At 42.9% G+C, this 16,513-nt stretch overlaps 1 protein-coding gene across 1 annotated transcript in view; it reads right to left on the bottom strand.

Annotated features, from left to right (window-relative positions):
* LIN28B (lin-28 homolog B) overlaps positions 1-10,839 on the bottom strand; it is a 105,650-nt gene extending 94,811 nt beyond the window's left edge. The window contains exons 1-2 of the mRNA XM_030267658.4: positions 10,708-10,839; positions 857-905 (exon numbers count right to left, since the gene is read on the bottom strand). Of these exons, the coding sequence (XP_030123518.3) occupies positions 857-890 (34 nt within the window). The 5' untranslated portion in view covers positions 891-905; positions 10,708-10,839. The remainder of the gene's footprint in view (positions 1-856; positions 906-10,707) is intronic.
* Between the last annotated feature and the right edge of the window lie 5,674 nt (positions 10,840-16,513).

Genomic DNA, 16,513 nt, shown 5'->3' with positions numbered 1-16,513 from the left:
GACGCGGCTTACGCGCGTCATCCTCCCCGACGGGCGCTCTGCCCTGCGGCATCCCGGCGGGGACACGGACAGCTCCTCCCGCCCCAGCACAACACCTGGCGCCTGCTACCGCCCGTCCCAGGCCGTCCACCGCTGCAGAGAGCGCGTCCCGCGGTGCGGGCTCACGAGTGTCCCCGGGACGCGCGTCCGTCCCTCAGGGGCGCAGCGCCGCTCCGCGGGGAGCTCCGCGCCCGGCCCGCGCATGCGCCGCCCCGGGCGGGCATGGCGGGCGCCCGGGCAGGGGCTATGGACGGGCGGGCAGGGGGATGGACAGGCGGACAGGGGCCGGACGGGCGTGAGCGGGATGGACAGGCGGACAGAGGCCGGACGGGTGGGCAGGGGGGATGGACAGGCGGGCAGGGGCGCAGACGGGCGGACAGGGGCCTGGGCAGACGGCACTGCTGAGGCGTCGCGGTCGGAGGAGGTGCGTGGCGGTAGTGTGAAAGCGGCACGGAAGTAACTCCACGAGTTTAAATTTCAGTCAGTGATTGGGGTGTGTGCGACCACCGGCGCGTCTGCCGGGGTGGTGGTCCCGCCGCGCTCATACAAACCCATGGGCTTCCACCATTTGCGACAGGTATGTGACATAGGGTTACTGTAAATAAACTTTCCTTATGTAATTGTTTATTTTTCTTACAGAAGCAGAACACTCAAAGCTGCATCCAACAAGAACTCTGAAGCCTGTGCACAAAATTAGCGATTCTTCCCCATCCCACCCAATTGATTACGTTCATGAGAGTCAGCGGGACAGAAGTGCTGAAGTACCTGTTTTACAGATACACAGTCAGCCACGTAAGACGCTGGAGAGAAGACTGACCTGAGCCTGAGGAGACCTTCTTGAATGACCTCATCGTCTTCTGAGGAACCTAAAATCAGAGAGCTGGAGTCAGTACCGCATACACTGTCCCAGTCTACCGTATTTAATTACCTCATCTCCAGTTTAACGGCTCATTAGGAGGCCAAAAATGCCAGGGCATTGACTCTAGGAAGTGACCTGTAAACCTACTGTTTGAGACTTACCTAGCTCATCAGAATCACAGTGAGATAACCAAGGTGTAAGGACAAAAATCAAGTGCTGCTTTCCCTCCCGGCCCCCAGCACCAGTAAAAGCATTGATCCTTTCATTTGTCTCTTATGAAAGCTACATAGTTGATGACAACAGGGAAAAGACACAGATTTGCAGAATATTGGAAGGTGTTATTTTCCTTTATCAATATTTAATTGCAGTAGGTAACCTAAGAACTAGTGAGTTGCCTTTACTATGCTTAAATTTTACATATTAAACAATCAAGTCATACCTTGTATATTATTTAAGAAAAGCCAATAAAAATAATTCCCCTGGATGTTTTCATGGTCGAAATACTAACTCAATGCCAACTTATGAGTATCAACAGAAAAATGCTTTTAGCATTTTAAAAGACTTAGACTTATAAAACTGCAGAGCACAGTATGTAATAATATTAAATTCTAGGCCTCAATCTAAACAAAATCAGTCATACAAATACAGATGTGTGACTTGACTGAAACTTCAAAGAGGTGCACTTTTGCTTTAGTTGAAAAAGGCTATACTTATTTTGTATAATGTCAACAAAAATATTACACAGAAAAAAACGCTGCAGATGGCATGAAGCATTAACAAAAATACCTTTGTTTCGGACTATACTTGTTACTTAGGCTGTCCAGTTTGCTTAACAAATGAAGGATGAATACTCAGAAGCATGCACAAACTCACCTGCCACAAGCCTGTCCTCCTGTCACCCTCTACTGTCTTTTTGAATAAACTATGTTAACTAAAACCCATGCAAAAAGAAAAAGAATTGCAGTATCAACCTGTTTAGATATAATCCCAATTCTCTTCTGTTTTAGAGAAATCTGAATTTTGTAATTTTTTTTTCAATTTAAGAGAACGTCTGGACAGCTATCCTGCTCTCTTACTAAAAAACAAAAAATAAAATTGGATATCCTTCCAGAAGTGAGCAAAGTCAGAAGAAAGAACAAAGACAAATGAGAACCAACTTTCTCTAACTTCTTTTCCCTTACAGTAAAATATCCTGAATCCTTTCCAACACCAGAAATTGGAAAAGAGGATGGTACAATCTTTAGTTTCAGTGCAACAACTGGCAAGCTGATTCAGCTCTTCTTTTGTAGTAACTTAAGTTTTCCAGTGGAATTGTGTAGACTTTTGTCTAGTATTAAACCTAACTCTGCTTTTACACCTTCAAGCACTGAAGCCCAATCTCTTGTATCTGCTTCTTTGTTCTGCCAGCCTGTGGCTATGTGGCTTTTGTGTCTTTCAGATTTACCTGCATTATTTATGCAACATAATGAAATATGCAAGCATAAAGTAAAGGATCCATTCTTGGCTTTAGAACATAGCCTGCTTCAGTTTATGAGGGGATTAAAAATGAGTATTTGGGGGAGTGGTGTTTGGATTCAAAGGAACAAAGTACAGTTCTTAAAAACTGTAGCAGAAAACAGGACAAGTTATTATTGTTTCCAGTATTGTCATTTTGTAACACATTTTTAAGCATTACATATTCTAGAGGGTCACATAATAGACTATTAAGCAGAAAAATGGATATCTAATTCTTTTATAGTTACTACAAAAAGCTTCCTGATACAATACTTAAAGCTTGGCATAAGATGTGTTAGTGTAGAAGAGCCTGGTCATTTCAACTCTATGAACTCATGTAAATAGAAAGTTTAAATGAGAAACTATTCTGGCATGTATTTTACTATATCCTACTGAAAGACATACAAAATCAGTCCCTGATTTAAATGGAAGCAGGTTTGGGCTCTGGAATGGCTCATGGTGAACTCTCCTGTGCCTGCTTATGCCTGTACAAACCAAATAATTACTTTGGCATTTTACTTCTGAAACTATCTTGGTATTTACATGAACTTTGTACCTCCAAGTAAGTAAGTAAATGCTGCTGAGGAATTGTGTACTAGACAATATGATGTTTTCAGAGAAAAAGTCACTAGCTTTGAAAGCAATCCTTATTTTAATGAGGCATTCATAGCATGTGGAAGGATATTGCAACAGTAAGCATGAAAATTAATGCAAGAGAACACCATATGGAATTATTGCTGGAAATTAAATACAATGAAAATAGGAAATACAATGAAAAGTGCAGTATCAGTTAAAGGTACGCTGACAGACACCCAACAAATGTAATCCACTTTCCCTTAACAAGTAGCACATTCTGTAATTCAACTGACTTTACAGCTCATATAATCTATTTTAGACAACTTATGAATCGGTAAAAAATAATAGCAAGTTTATATCTATTTAAAATGAATTCTCTGAAATATGGATTGTTTTGAATTCATTACCTTAAGCAGGTTTGCTGCCAAAGGATTTAGAAACATTGTTTGTTTGGAAGAAAGTAAAGCAGACATAAATAGTTACTCCACTTAAGTAAGACATACGCTTTCCTCCAAAAGTAAATTGAAAAGAAAAATTAATATGTTAAACTTGTTTCTTTCATAGTGGTAGCCAGGGGACTCTTTTCTTCCAAAGTAAAGCCAGCAGTATTTTTTTAAAGAATGCTGGGTACTGTAAGTATGATTAGAGAGCAGAAGAACTAGAAAAGAAAACCCACCAATCCTTTATTTTGTAACAAACAAGGAAAATAGTGATGCAAAGGAATAGGGGAAAATATTCCAGTATTGAAAGGATCTTCTTTCAGTTAACTCATCAGGAATGAAGACTTAAATGGATGAATGCTGCAAAGTATACAAAATTTTAAAACTCTGTGAACAGAACCCAAGCTTAGTAAGGGCATAAAACATGAGCTTTTAAAATGTATCTATATACACATACACACACTCCAGTTAAGATATAGTAACAAACTTTGCTGTCATTTGAACCAGTCAGTAAAAATTAACCTTATTTACTGTTCTCTTTTTTTGCCCTTTTCATTTCATTCAGTTCAATATAGTTACTTTGAAACACATATATAAGAAAAATTAACATTTCCTGAAAAGGTACATTCTAGTGTTAATGTCCTTATGTAATCACAGGGTGGATAAAGTTGAAAGCTCTCACAATTTTATTCTTTGCTTAGCCATAATTTTCTTTGCTTTTCTTCCATGCTTCTGTTTATACACCATTACAGTATTTTTCTAGCATGTGAAGATGAAAGCAAGCATGTGCGAGATATTTTAAAATATTTTCACAATGCTGATTTAAGAAAATTAATTGAATTACCACCAACTGAAAACTTAAGCTTTCTTTGCTAATTTCACTCACTTTCGTCACTGATCTGAAGGAGGGTAACTACAGCTTCAAGTAAATAACACAGCTAGGCAATAGCCGAGATATGCTTTTTTTCTGATATAAAAGAGGCTAAGCATATCTTAGTTTTTAGGAAATTAACAAACCAACATCCAGTTACACACCTTTTAATTATGTGTAAGAATGTAATTTGACTACAGTGAGAACTAGAACAAAGAAAGCTAAAACCTGCTTCCACCATTGTTAGGAATCTGATTCTTTTGGGCAATAAAAAAGGTAATGAACTCCACACAATATCAGAATGGGAGCCAATGAAAGCCTGACAATTCTAGGATCAGAGTTTCTCCTCAAAATTAAATGCTACTACTGTACTGACAATTATTTTAGCAATAAAAACTATTTAGCATTTATTTAGCTTAAAACATAAATGATACTTAACAATAGAATATGCTGAAAAAGGTTATTTTTGTTTAAAGGATTGCAATTACTTATATACAATTCTCATATTTAGTGTATGTGATTTAGTAAAATCTGCAATTTCTTATGGTCGGCATTTGAATATACATATACTAAACAATGATCATAATTATTGAATTAAAAAGGAATGTAAAGCAGGCATGTTTCAAACAATATTTTGTGATCCAAACATGAATTTTTAAACACACTATGTAAAAATGGATAACTGCTGTTCTACTTCCTACATATTTAAAGTATTTTGTTCCCAGTTTACTGTTAGCAAGAACATTTGAAATTGCTACACACTGATTTGCTATACAGCAAATGAAACAATGAAAAAACTACTTTGTGATCTTATTACATGTTTTCAGATGATTTTTCTTTGTACTTCCTAAATTACTACATGTCAGTACTTTGTAAGGAAAAGAACTTTAAAAGCCCTAATTCTCAAATCATAGGTATGTAACATTTTTCAGAGCTTGATCACTGAATTATTACATATAGAGAGTAAGTTATTATTCCCCCACTTGATAACTATTTGCAAACAAAACAATGCCAAATGAAGTACTGAAAAAAAAAAAACCTGCTAAAGGTCAAATTAAGAACGACTATTATGACAAGCTGAATTCAGTATTTGTACAACTTACAACTTTCACTTGGGTTATAAAAATACTGCAGCCAAGTAGGATTTTAACATCACCCCATCAAAAGTGATGGCACTACAAGTTTTATTTTAAAAAATGAATAATTTTTATTTACTTTTATAAAAATTGTATTATGGTTTGTTCAGATCTCCTGAGATGTTTTACATCAACGCTTGTTTTGATGGAATTCACACATCTTCACATATCTTTTCCTTTGCACAGAACTTCTGTCTTATTTGCATATCTATTTAACTACAAACCACAGAATCTCCTTTCTTCATTTTTACTGGGTTTTTTAATTATTACTTGAGAGCACTACTAATGATGGATTTTATAATAATTTGTATTTTGCAATATGCTTATCAAGTACTGCTGTGCATATTGTCCATTAAAATAATCAAATCAAACATTGTAGAAGTTAAAGAGCAGATGAGTGTCTGTATTTTAAACACCAATATTCACTTTCCTAGAAGAGTGGATAGTTCAAGGCACATCCTTCCAATTTCAACTAGAGTGGACATCAGTCCTGTATGTCAATGGCTTCTGACTGAGCTATTGTTTAAAACAACTGAACAGATAAAGTAATGCAGTGGTCACTTTTAATAAACTTTAGTGGAGATATGTTATTAATTCAAACCAGAAAAAAAAGTAAACAAGAACATCAGTAATATACAACTAAAATTCACAATCTCTAAAAGAAAAGATGAAAACTTTAAAAACAATGTACACATCAGTATTTGAAGTAGGTACAGGACATACAGTATCTGAAAAGAAAGCAAAAACCTAATATCTGATAAAAAATTCTTAGGGAGCAAGGGTACAAATTTTAACAGTTGAATTTCTAGCAGTTATCCTTAGGTGTTTCATTACTGCATATGGTTAGCCTATAGAATATTTGTAAAATACCTTCAAAATATTTATGAAAGCTTGGTTTAGTCTAAATGTGATATTACTGATATAAAGACTGAACCTTCAAATTGTTAGAACACTGAATCTTAGACAGTGCATGTAATAAAGTAATAATCACAGACACATACTAGTTAAACAGTCAGGTATTAGGTCTCTCTAATTACTGCGTATGGACATACAGAATGCTGCAGACTGGAAGTAGGATTATGGGGAAGTGGTTAGCTAGAAATGATAATTATATGCATGAATGCCAAAATGAATGGACCTGTAATCTAACATTGAAACAATAGCACAAGCAGGATTTTTTTTTTTTTTTTTTTTGCTAAAATCATTGAAAAATCAGAAAATGGCTACACAACCCTCTCATCTCTGAAGTAGGAATATTAAGTACAGATGGTGGATTATCACGTTAACTTAGGAAATGCATTTAAATATTTTAATTTAAGACAGATGCATTTTACATCAGTAACAGCACAACTAATTCCCTAATAGAACTACATTCAAGAAAATAGGGAATTGTCTAAAACTACTTCTAGGTCTCTGTTAGAATTCACTAGTTAAATATTACAGTCCTTACTCTTCTATATAATTAAGCTTTTGTTCAACTATGAAAAAACTAGAAACTGACTGATTGAAAATGAGCTGCATGACCTTTGTCCTGGTTTGTCACCTCTGACCTTTAATTTGAAGGTCAATTCATTCTGCATATCAATTAATTCTATTTTTAGAAAAATTTACATTTTTAGAATGTATATATTTAAAAGTGTTATCTTCCCATATGAAACACACTATGATGGTTTTGTCTTTTTTTTTTTGTCAGCCTCTACACATCACACCAGAGGAGCATATTTGCTTTTTATTGTGCAACTGTATTTGAAACATCCAGTGTGCAATTACAGAAAATGAATGCTTGTCTCTGAGATGAAAAAAAGCTTTTAATTCTTTTTCATGTAGTAGAGATGTTGCAGCACATTAAAGTGAATTTCGAAAAAAGGATCTGCTAGACAGCACACCTTTCTAAATCTGTCTTTTTTAGAGGAAAAAAGGAGAAAACCTTATGCCTGTGTTTGCCTTGCTTCTAATGGATACCTGTTTTTTCCTGAACCTTCTTTGTGCCATGAGTGGTTATTTCATTCCCACTGATGACATGCTGTTTTGATATTCACTTTCAGAACGTCCTTTTATAAACTGAACCTGTGGTTAACAACAGTGAATACCAAGTTCTTGTCTAGTTGCTGGTTTCATTTCCATTTCACATAGGTAACATTAAGCTTTCCAAGTTGGCTACAAAACAATCTGCGTTGCTGGGAGAGTCGTGTTCCGAAGGAGAAACCGCTGTAGTATTTGCCATTGATTTTGCTGTCAGCATCCGACACGGGCGCGATACAGTGCATTCCATACAGGCCGCGGGTGCGAGCGCTCCCGAGAGCCGTGCGGGGCATCCCCGAGAGCCGTGCGGGGCATCCCCGAGAGCCGTGCGGGGCAGCCGGCCCGGCAGTAACATGGCCGCGGGTTCAGCACCGCGGACAGCGCCGCGCCCACGGAGGAGGGGCCGCGCCCGCCGCCGGCCCTCGGCGCGGCCCGCGGGTCACCCCTCGGGCGGCACGGCCGCCCCGCCGCGCTCCGCCGGCCGCGGGGGACGCGCGGCTCCCCGCAGAGGGGAAGCGGCTCCTTTGGAAGCCACCCCCCGGCCCAGCGCCCTGCTCGCAGCGACGCGCGGTGCCTCCCTCGCCTCCCCGCCCGAGGGGCGCGCCGGGGCTTCGGCTGCCGCTCAAACAAAACGCTGCCACGGGTTACAAAGCACAAAAACAGGAGGAACAAATGGCTTAACCGCTTAGGCTTCAAAATTCACTTCTGCGCTCGGCGATGCAATATGAAACACTGCGTGTGACCTTACCACTGCATCCTGCAAATGGCCTACACTGCAGCTGTTCAGGCCTAGGAGGGAGAGCATGTGGGGTTTCCTTCTTCATTTATGCATCACTGTCATCCCTCCCATGAAATTCTCAGTACATGCCAGCTAATAAATTTTCAGATTAATTAAAATTAAAAAAAAAAGTTTTGATAAAAGTGAGACAGCAGCACATGTCCTTTACAGAAAGTATTTTAAAATGATCAGAGTAGAAGGCAATTACTTTTGATCTACACACACAGGCAGAGTTTTTAGTACACCTGCATTTCTGTAACTACTACACGGGACAAACATGAGGTATAATCACTACTTTTGCCATTACATACATGATTCATTTGACTACAGCAAAGGAAAGTTGACTTCCTGGTGTATTAATAATTTAGGTCATAATTTAATTCAACATTGATTCATACTACTCTTATACCAAAGGGAAAAACAAATCATCATCCTTTGAAGAATTAAGCTGCATATATTACAAATAATTTTTCAAACAAGTTTGTCAGTATTATCTCCTCTGAAGCTTTAAGTTTTTGCTTGTTTTTTTCAGTACTGTTTCAGAAAATAAATACCAAGCATACAAGTATCAATCAAAGAGTAAACATGCACCATTGCACTTCAGTACAATGTTATATTCAGGTATCACTAAAAGTATACACAACTACATTTAAATTAACTATGACCAAATTTAGCTGTAACTATTTCCTTAGTGTCTGATGACTTGTCCATGACAGGACACTTCTCCATACTTTCAACTTCTATTCTAGATGGGAAATTCCAAAACAGGTGGGGAAAAAACCACAGCCCTGTGAGTGGCCTATTTCAAAAGAACAGCAAGACCAGTTACATAAGGAAAAGGAGTCAAGTCTGTAAACAAATCAGTGTAGCATGCACTACTGTTTTGTCCCATCACTGCAAGATCATCGTACATCGTTTACTCACCATCACTAACAAGCTAATGACTGGTAAGAGAGAAACAAGTAAATGAATAAAATCTCTTTAGGTAATATGTTTATCAGATTAAAATGGGTAATTCCCTCACATTAAAGCTAAAAAGATTTAAAATTAAAATTAACTTGGAGTTTTCCAATTTATTTAGATTAATTAGATAATATAAGAAAGTATGCAATTTATCTAAATTGCATACTTTATTATAGGTTGGACAAAATGCGCGCATTACTGCTGTTTACTTATTTTTAGATGAACGTTCTCACTCGATATCTGGTTATCTGACCCGCTGTATGGTGTACTACAACGACACAACAGCCGAGTGGAGCTGCCGGCGCTCAGACGCGGTCGCTGCCCGCGGAGCCCAGAGATACCACGGCCGTACCCTCACCGCGGAGGCAGCGGCCGCGCGGAATCGCGGGCGTGCAACCGGACAGGGAGGAGCAAAGCGTGTTGGAGACATTTCGGCACTTTATTTGTTCTCCCCCGAAGCGCGTCCCGCACCGTGCCTGGCAGGCACCCCAGAGCCGCCCGCGGAGCCGGCAGGGACGCGTGTCACAGTGCCCTGGAGAGCCCGCCGCCCCCTCGCCGGCAGGGACGCGCCCGGCCCCGGCGCTGTCCCCGCAGCCCCGCCGGGGGCGGGCAGCGCCCGGCCCGACCCCGCGCCGCGGCGGGAGCTATCCAAGATGGCGGCCCCGCCGCCACCCGCGTTAAACCCCCCGCACCGCGCACACGGCGCCGCGCGTGACACGCGGCCGCAGTCGCCCCGCCGGTGGTTACCGCAGGGCGGCCGAGCCCCGCACCCTTCGGGGAGCGCCGCCTCCGCCCCATCCTTCGCTCCCTAGCCGCCTCGGTGCGGACGCGTCGCCCGGCGGGTCCCGTCCCGCCGTCAGTCCGCTCTCCGCCCCTGGCCTTCCCTTCCGCCGGGCCGCGGGCGCCCCACGCCGGTCCCTGCCCGCCCCTCCCGGCCGCGGCCGCTCGCCGGGCGGTCACCGCCATCCGGCGGCGGCTGTCGGCGGGGCGCGGGCCGCCCCCTGGCGTCGGGCTGTCGCACCGTCCCCGCGGCCGGTCCCTCGGCCCCGGCCGCTACCGGGTCTCGGCGGGGCGCTCCGCCCGCGCCCCGCTCGGCGCGGGAGGCGGCTTCGTCCCTTCACCCTTTCCTCTACCGCGGCTGCCGTCGTCGTTCCCGTTTGACGGGCGGCGCGGCCCGGCGCCCCCTTTCCCGTGCCCGCGGCTTGGGCGCGGATAGCCGGGGCCGGAGCGGGCGGGCTCGGGGGCAGCGGCGGCCGGCGGAGGAGGGGGCGCGGCGGCGGTGGCGAAGGGAGAAAGGTGCGAACCCGGAAGTACACCCGCCCCGCCGCCGCCGCCCGCAGGGAGCACCCGCGCCCTCACACACAACAATGCGGCGCCGCTCCGCCTCCGCCCAGCGCAACTTTTCCGCCGGCACTGGAGGAAACCCGCCGGCCGTCCCCTCCCCGCGGCCGCCCACCAGCGCCCCGGCAGGTGCGGCGCCGGCAGGAGGGCGAGACCCGCGAAGGGAGAGGTGAGGGGAGCTCGCTTACCTCCCGCACGCCATGGTGGCCGGGCTGAGCGGGGCTGTGCCGGCGGCTGCCGCGGTGGCGAGGCGAGCGTGGGGGCTGGGGGGCACGCACCCACCGACGGGCGCCCCTGGCGGGGGGGCTTTGCCTTCCCGAGCCACTGGGAGGACGGAACGGAGGAGGAGGAGGAGAAAGCGAGCTGCGGCGCAGAGGGAACCGGTGCTCCCGGCGGGAAGGCGGCGGCAGCAGCAGCCAGCGAGGAGGGGCGGCGGCGGCGGGCGGACACGGCCCCGGCGCTGGCTCACGCCGCCGCAGCCACCGCGCACCTGCCCCGCCGCCCTCCCCGCGGGCGGGCGGGCGGCACCGGCGGCTGCGCGCGGGGGCGCTCCAGGGCAGCGGGAGCCGGCGGGCGGGGCGGGGCCGGCCGCGCCCCCGGGAGCCGCCCGACGGCTCCGCCGGAGCCGACCCTCGCCCAGGGCGACGGCCCCTGTCGCGGCATCCAGCCAACAACCTCCTCCCCAGGCGCCTCCTTGGCTGCACATCGTGGGGGCCATTTGGCACCTATGGTTGTGTCCGGCTCCGCCGCCCCGAGGACTGGACTTTCCAGCTGCGGTGTCTCTTGCGCTGCTGCTCGCCCTCAAATCTGCCGCTGGCAAGTGGGAGGGCATCGCTCCTGTGTGGACGATCTTGCGCGTCTTAACCAGATGCAGCCACGACCTGCAGGTGGAGGGTCTGCTGGTGTGCAGTCCACATCCTCAAAGCTGGCAGAATTCCCACTTTACAACTGATTTGTCCAGAACTTGTCTGTTCGCAGTAGTCTTGCAGCATGATTGGTTTCCTTTACTGGCATATGAGACTTTAAAAATGCCAAACTTTTATTTTTCTATCTTGTCCTGACTTACCCCAATGGTAATTTACATACTGTCATAAGCCAGCATCAACTTTACCCAAGGGTATACTGTTCGCTGTTCTAAAAATAGAAGGGTTAACAAAGTTTGGCTACCTATGGACCAATGTTCCACATCCTTTTGCTAGCAATCCATGCTACACAGGCTCCAGTAGTCACCACTTTCCACATGCACTAGCAAAATGGATATGGTTCTCAGCAGTGTGGCTCCTCACATGTGCTGAGGATTAGCCAACTGGTGAGTCAAACAGCAGGCAACTGGTGAAGTCACACCGTCCTCCATCTGGAGAGGACACTGATTAGCAGTCTCGTTTTCCTGACTGCTGGTTTTCGTCATGACACGTAGTATTTCTAGGTCCTTTATGTTGAATCGGGCTGAAACCCTGTGAAAAGGGTTCAAAATTAGCCTGAGAACAAAGAGATAGATAGCAAATTCAATTCCATTTCCATAAGAGAACAAGATAAAACCATGGTCTGTAGTGAGCCCAGTTTGCATGTTTTTTCTATCATTAGGCATTAGGATGCTTGCCTTGAACTTCCCATTCTTGGGCTTTCCTTTGTAGATTTATTTTTTGAGGGTACAGTGAGGCTTTCAAGAATTTATTAGCATTTTTTGGTGTAAGCAAGCACAAAGCACTAAAATTCTTACCATACTTAGCTTTATAACTTCCTTTCAACAGAAAAAGCTTTACACAGAATTTTGCTATGTGATCTTAGGCTGTGATTAAAGCAGCTGTGGAATGTCTCTATAGCTTTCAAATACTGTGCCTTACTTAGCTCAGACAGGTTTTTGTGGAACAGAGGTGTTTCCAAGGCTTAGGATGGCATCTCCCAGGGACCAAACGACCAAACCGTTTCACTTCAATTTATCTAGACACAGCCATAGAAAGCTGCTTCATGTTTCACAGATGAGATTTTAAGTACCTGCATTTATCTAGAGTCCTAATATTTGACTCTGTTACCTAAAATTTGATACATACTCTGTGTGTATATATATAAATCTAGCCTAGCACAGAGCTATATTAGCTTAACACAACTTTAGGTATATTTGGCTAATAGTTTGAGACTATGTGATCTTTTCTAAAAAACAAATAAGCAAAACCAAAGAATGGTCAGAAGTTGGTTTTCCACTTAATTTTTCTTTATTTCTTACAGATAGGGAAGAGTTCCTTCCTGGTACCCGCTATTTCTGCTGAGGTATTTATTTTTGCAGAAAAAGAAACTTCCCCATATGCTTTATTTTTTGTTATAAATAATACCCTCAGAATATGATGTAACCTAATTTTATAGCAAGCTTGTACAAAACAAATTATATACAGAACATAAGCAGAATTGAACTCCTTCAATAAATCACAGCAAACAGGCTGTGAAAACATTGCACTTTATTTTTTTCCTATTACTTTCTCTTTTTTTCATTTTTTTTTCCACTGATCTTGTTCATAGGGTTTCCCCCTGAAAACTTGCCGAAAATTTTGTTTCTTCCTATGCAGATTAAATGGTCCCAGGCATTTTCATGAGCCATGGCATTTCTTCCTAAGGCGACCTATTAAAGTGGCCTGCCATCCAAATCCACATTTTGCAGACGTGCTTCTAAATATTTTTTCCCCTTCTCCACTGCATTCCCAGACCCTTTTCCTCTTCCTTCTTTTAGCCTGTCCTATTTGCCCACTAACTTCCCATACTTTCCTCATGGTTTTCTAATCAGCTTCTCCTGTTCTTGCCCCTCACAACTCATAGGAGAGATGCTCCTGCTTTCTGAAGATACATATGATAGCTCTTCCAGCCAACAGTAATGCTAATCTTCATAAACTCATTTTCACATATTATGGACTACGCTGTGCTGGCCAATGGACACACTGATATGACTGAGATGCTCTTGGCAGTGTGTCTCTGCCTCTGATCCCCAGTTTCCAGGCTTAGCTTTTTGTCCCTTGGAACAGCTCTGATCTCAGAAGACTATTCCTCTTAACCTATGTTTTTATTCTCATTCTGGTCTTGCATTCTTGTCTTGTTTCCATTTGACTAACAGATTTATTTTTTAAAACCACCTCAAGTCTGCTATAAAACTCAACCAACAGAAATTACTTCAGTTTTAAAGTTAAATGTTCTCTGCATGCTGGCAGCAAAAGGGACATGAAATGTACTATAGAAGGATGCTGTTGAGGGTCTTCTTTTCTTTCCCCCAGAAATGCTCATGGTTTCTTAGCTGTCAATGGCTGTGTGTGTTTACATAACTATTTCTGTCCTCTTTGTAGCCATTAATCTCCTTCTTTGCCTTTGGGTTTGTTTTAATTTTTTAATGATCCCATGAAAATGTTAGCAACAGAGGAGTTTCCTATTTTCCATGTGTCTTTTTCCTATTTTATTTGCATTTGCCAGTGGGGCCAAAGAAAGGAAGTGATTTCTTTAGAAGTTTGTTTGAAAAAGCTGTGCTAAAATATGCTGTTCTGCTTTATTTTGTGGCCTTATGAAAATTATGCAGCATTTCATGAAGTTTTAAATTTTAATGTGAGATTCTCAAGAATGTTCCATTTGCAAACCTAGGCAGATATCTAAGCACATGAAAATTCAATATGGTAATCAGAGAAAATTATTTTATTAAAAATTACTTTTTAGGCATTTATTTAGTTGCTGCAAAGTCAATTTATTACACAGGCACACCCAGAGTGCTCTGCCAAGCCAAGCCTTAACTGTTACTTCTCCACACCTTTTCTAAGCCAGTATTTACCAACCTTTATGAGTCTGCATTTAATTCCAAGCCAGCAGATATTTGGCCTTCTTCAAATGCTCAGTAATTTCTGTCCTTGTTCAGGGGCTCAGATACAGCAATTTGAAAGCTGATGTTATGCATCTTTTTTAAACTGGTGCAGAGACTGAGCTGTGTCCCTCCAGAAACTTGCAACAAGATCAACTGGAGATGGATTCATCAGGAAGACCAAACCAAAAGGGAAGATATGAACCGTCATAGTGAAAGCAGATTCTGCTTTCTGCTTTTTAGGCCAAGGCCACACATGCAAGTGTTGGCTTGAGTTTTCCTATTAATGGGAATGGGCATATCATGTATGTGTCTCAGGTATTGGTTTTACATCAAGGAAGAAGATAAATATTTTGCCCCTGCGACTACTGTTCTCACTTTACCTGTTCCCCCTCTCATGTTTTGTTTAATGGATGGAAGATTCTGTGCCCAGGATCTTCCATCCATTGAACAAAAGGAAGGCACTGCTGGCTTGCTTGCTCAGGGATTCCTTGCTTGCTCATGGAAACTCTCTGGCCACATCTGAACAGGACAAAAATGAAATGCCAGAGCACTGGTTGTGCATAGTCCATGAAGTGGTTTAGTGCCAACCAGGCTTCACCAAAACAATAGGTGCCAAGCTGTGGCTGAGGAGCTATCATAGGAAAAACTCAAGCCCTAATGTACAGATTCCTATTGGTCTGGTTTTAGGAATAACTATCTAAAACTCTTGTATGGTTGTGAGATATGCCAGGCTACTTAGCCACAGTGTAGCAGAAAATGAGCCCTGGAATTCTATTCACTGTTAGAGACATAGTCTTGACCCCACAATGAGTTTGGTGGCAGGAGGGGAAGTGGAGAAGGAGAGGAGCAGGGGAGTGTCCATGATGAGTGGTCCCTTTTTAAGAGCCAGCTTTAAAAATGAGACTCATAATTGAGTGTTTTCTGTTCTGGATTTCTTCTGTATTTTACATTATACCACCATTAAAGAAAAAGTTACTAGGGAGGAAATAAGGATTCAGGTCTCTTTGTGTCTATCTGATTACACAAAGTGGTAGTTTTGACCAAGTTTTTAAATGTTTGTTCTATTTCTGATTTCATGATTCAGGAACAGTTCAAACAGAAAGGTTTCAGAATGCTCTTCTTCAGATAATTAGAGAGGGAAGGTTATGGCACTTTTTAAAAAGGAGAAGTAATATGGAGCTTTTCATATAGTGCTCATCAACAGCAAAAGTCTGAGGCAGGATGAGGGATTTATGGTGAAACTGAATTAGTGCACAAGATCTTCACACATAAACAATTACTTCACAGCCATGACAGTCATGTTCAAATCCCGTTTTAGGAATTCAGGGACATGGACTTGGTTAACCGTTAATATTTAATGCTTTTTAAATCAATATGTGTAGCTTTAAGAGTAATGACCATAAGAAAATGTTAACATTAGGAATAAATTTTACGTTATGGCTGAGACTGGTTTGTGAGTTTTATTGCATTACACTGGATGTGGTTTTCATCAGCTGAAACTGTCTGGCTCCTTATAGCAGCTTGATTTAAGGAGTTTGAACTAGTATCCTTTGGGAACTGCAGGCTCAAAAAATTGAATTGTTAGCTGGTAGAAAAAAATTACAGAACATTTTTGAAAGTGTATAGTGGTGAAGAAAGGAAATGATTACTTGGCGTTGGGGGCGTAGAGTGAGAAAGTGCCTGCCTCATGCATCTGTGGGTGGAAAAGCACAGTTGGCTTATACATTTACTTTGTTTCTTCATCTACCATTGCTCCAATCACATGAACTAATTACAGTCAGTTACGTCAGTATTCCCCTATTCTACTGAATATTGAAAAACCAAGCAGAGAAGTTAACATGATTTAGAAAGAGCTTCTCTGCGTTTCCACTGGACTAGAATAATATGCAACTAGAATAATAATGTCCAAGCCTTCATTTGCAGCATCATTCTATTGTTACTCATGAATTTTAAGAATGAAACATTAATTGATAAGCAAGGCTTAAACTATTTAAAAATGTTGTTTCAAAAGATTTTGTTTCACTCCTGGCTTACCTCTGCCACTTCAGTTTCAGTCAATCAGAATTCACCTATAGGTTAATTGCAGAAATAAACCACATTGCTAAAGGCTGAACTGATTGAAAGTGACACTGATTCAAATGGAGACTGCTTTGATACAGGAGAGT

Source organism: Taeniopygia guttata, chromosome 3, assembly GCF_048771995.1.
Source record: "Taeniopygia guttata chromosome 3, bTaeGut7.mat, whole genome shotgun sequence".
NCBI classification, from domain to species: Eukaryota; Metazoa; Chordata; class Aves; order Passeriformes; family Estrildidae; genus Taeniopygia; species Taeniopygia guttata.
The sequence above is the reverse complement of the archived record's forward strand: the minus strand, read 5'-3'. Positions and strand labels throughout refer to the sequence as shown.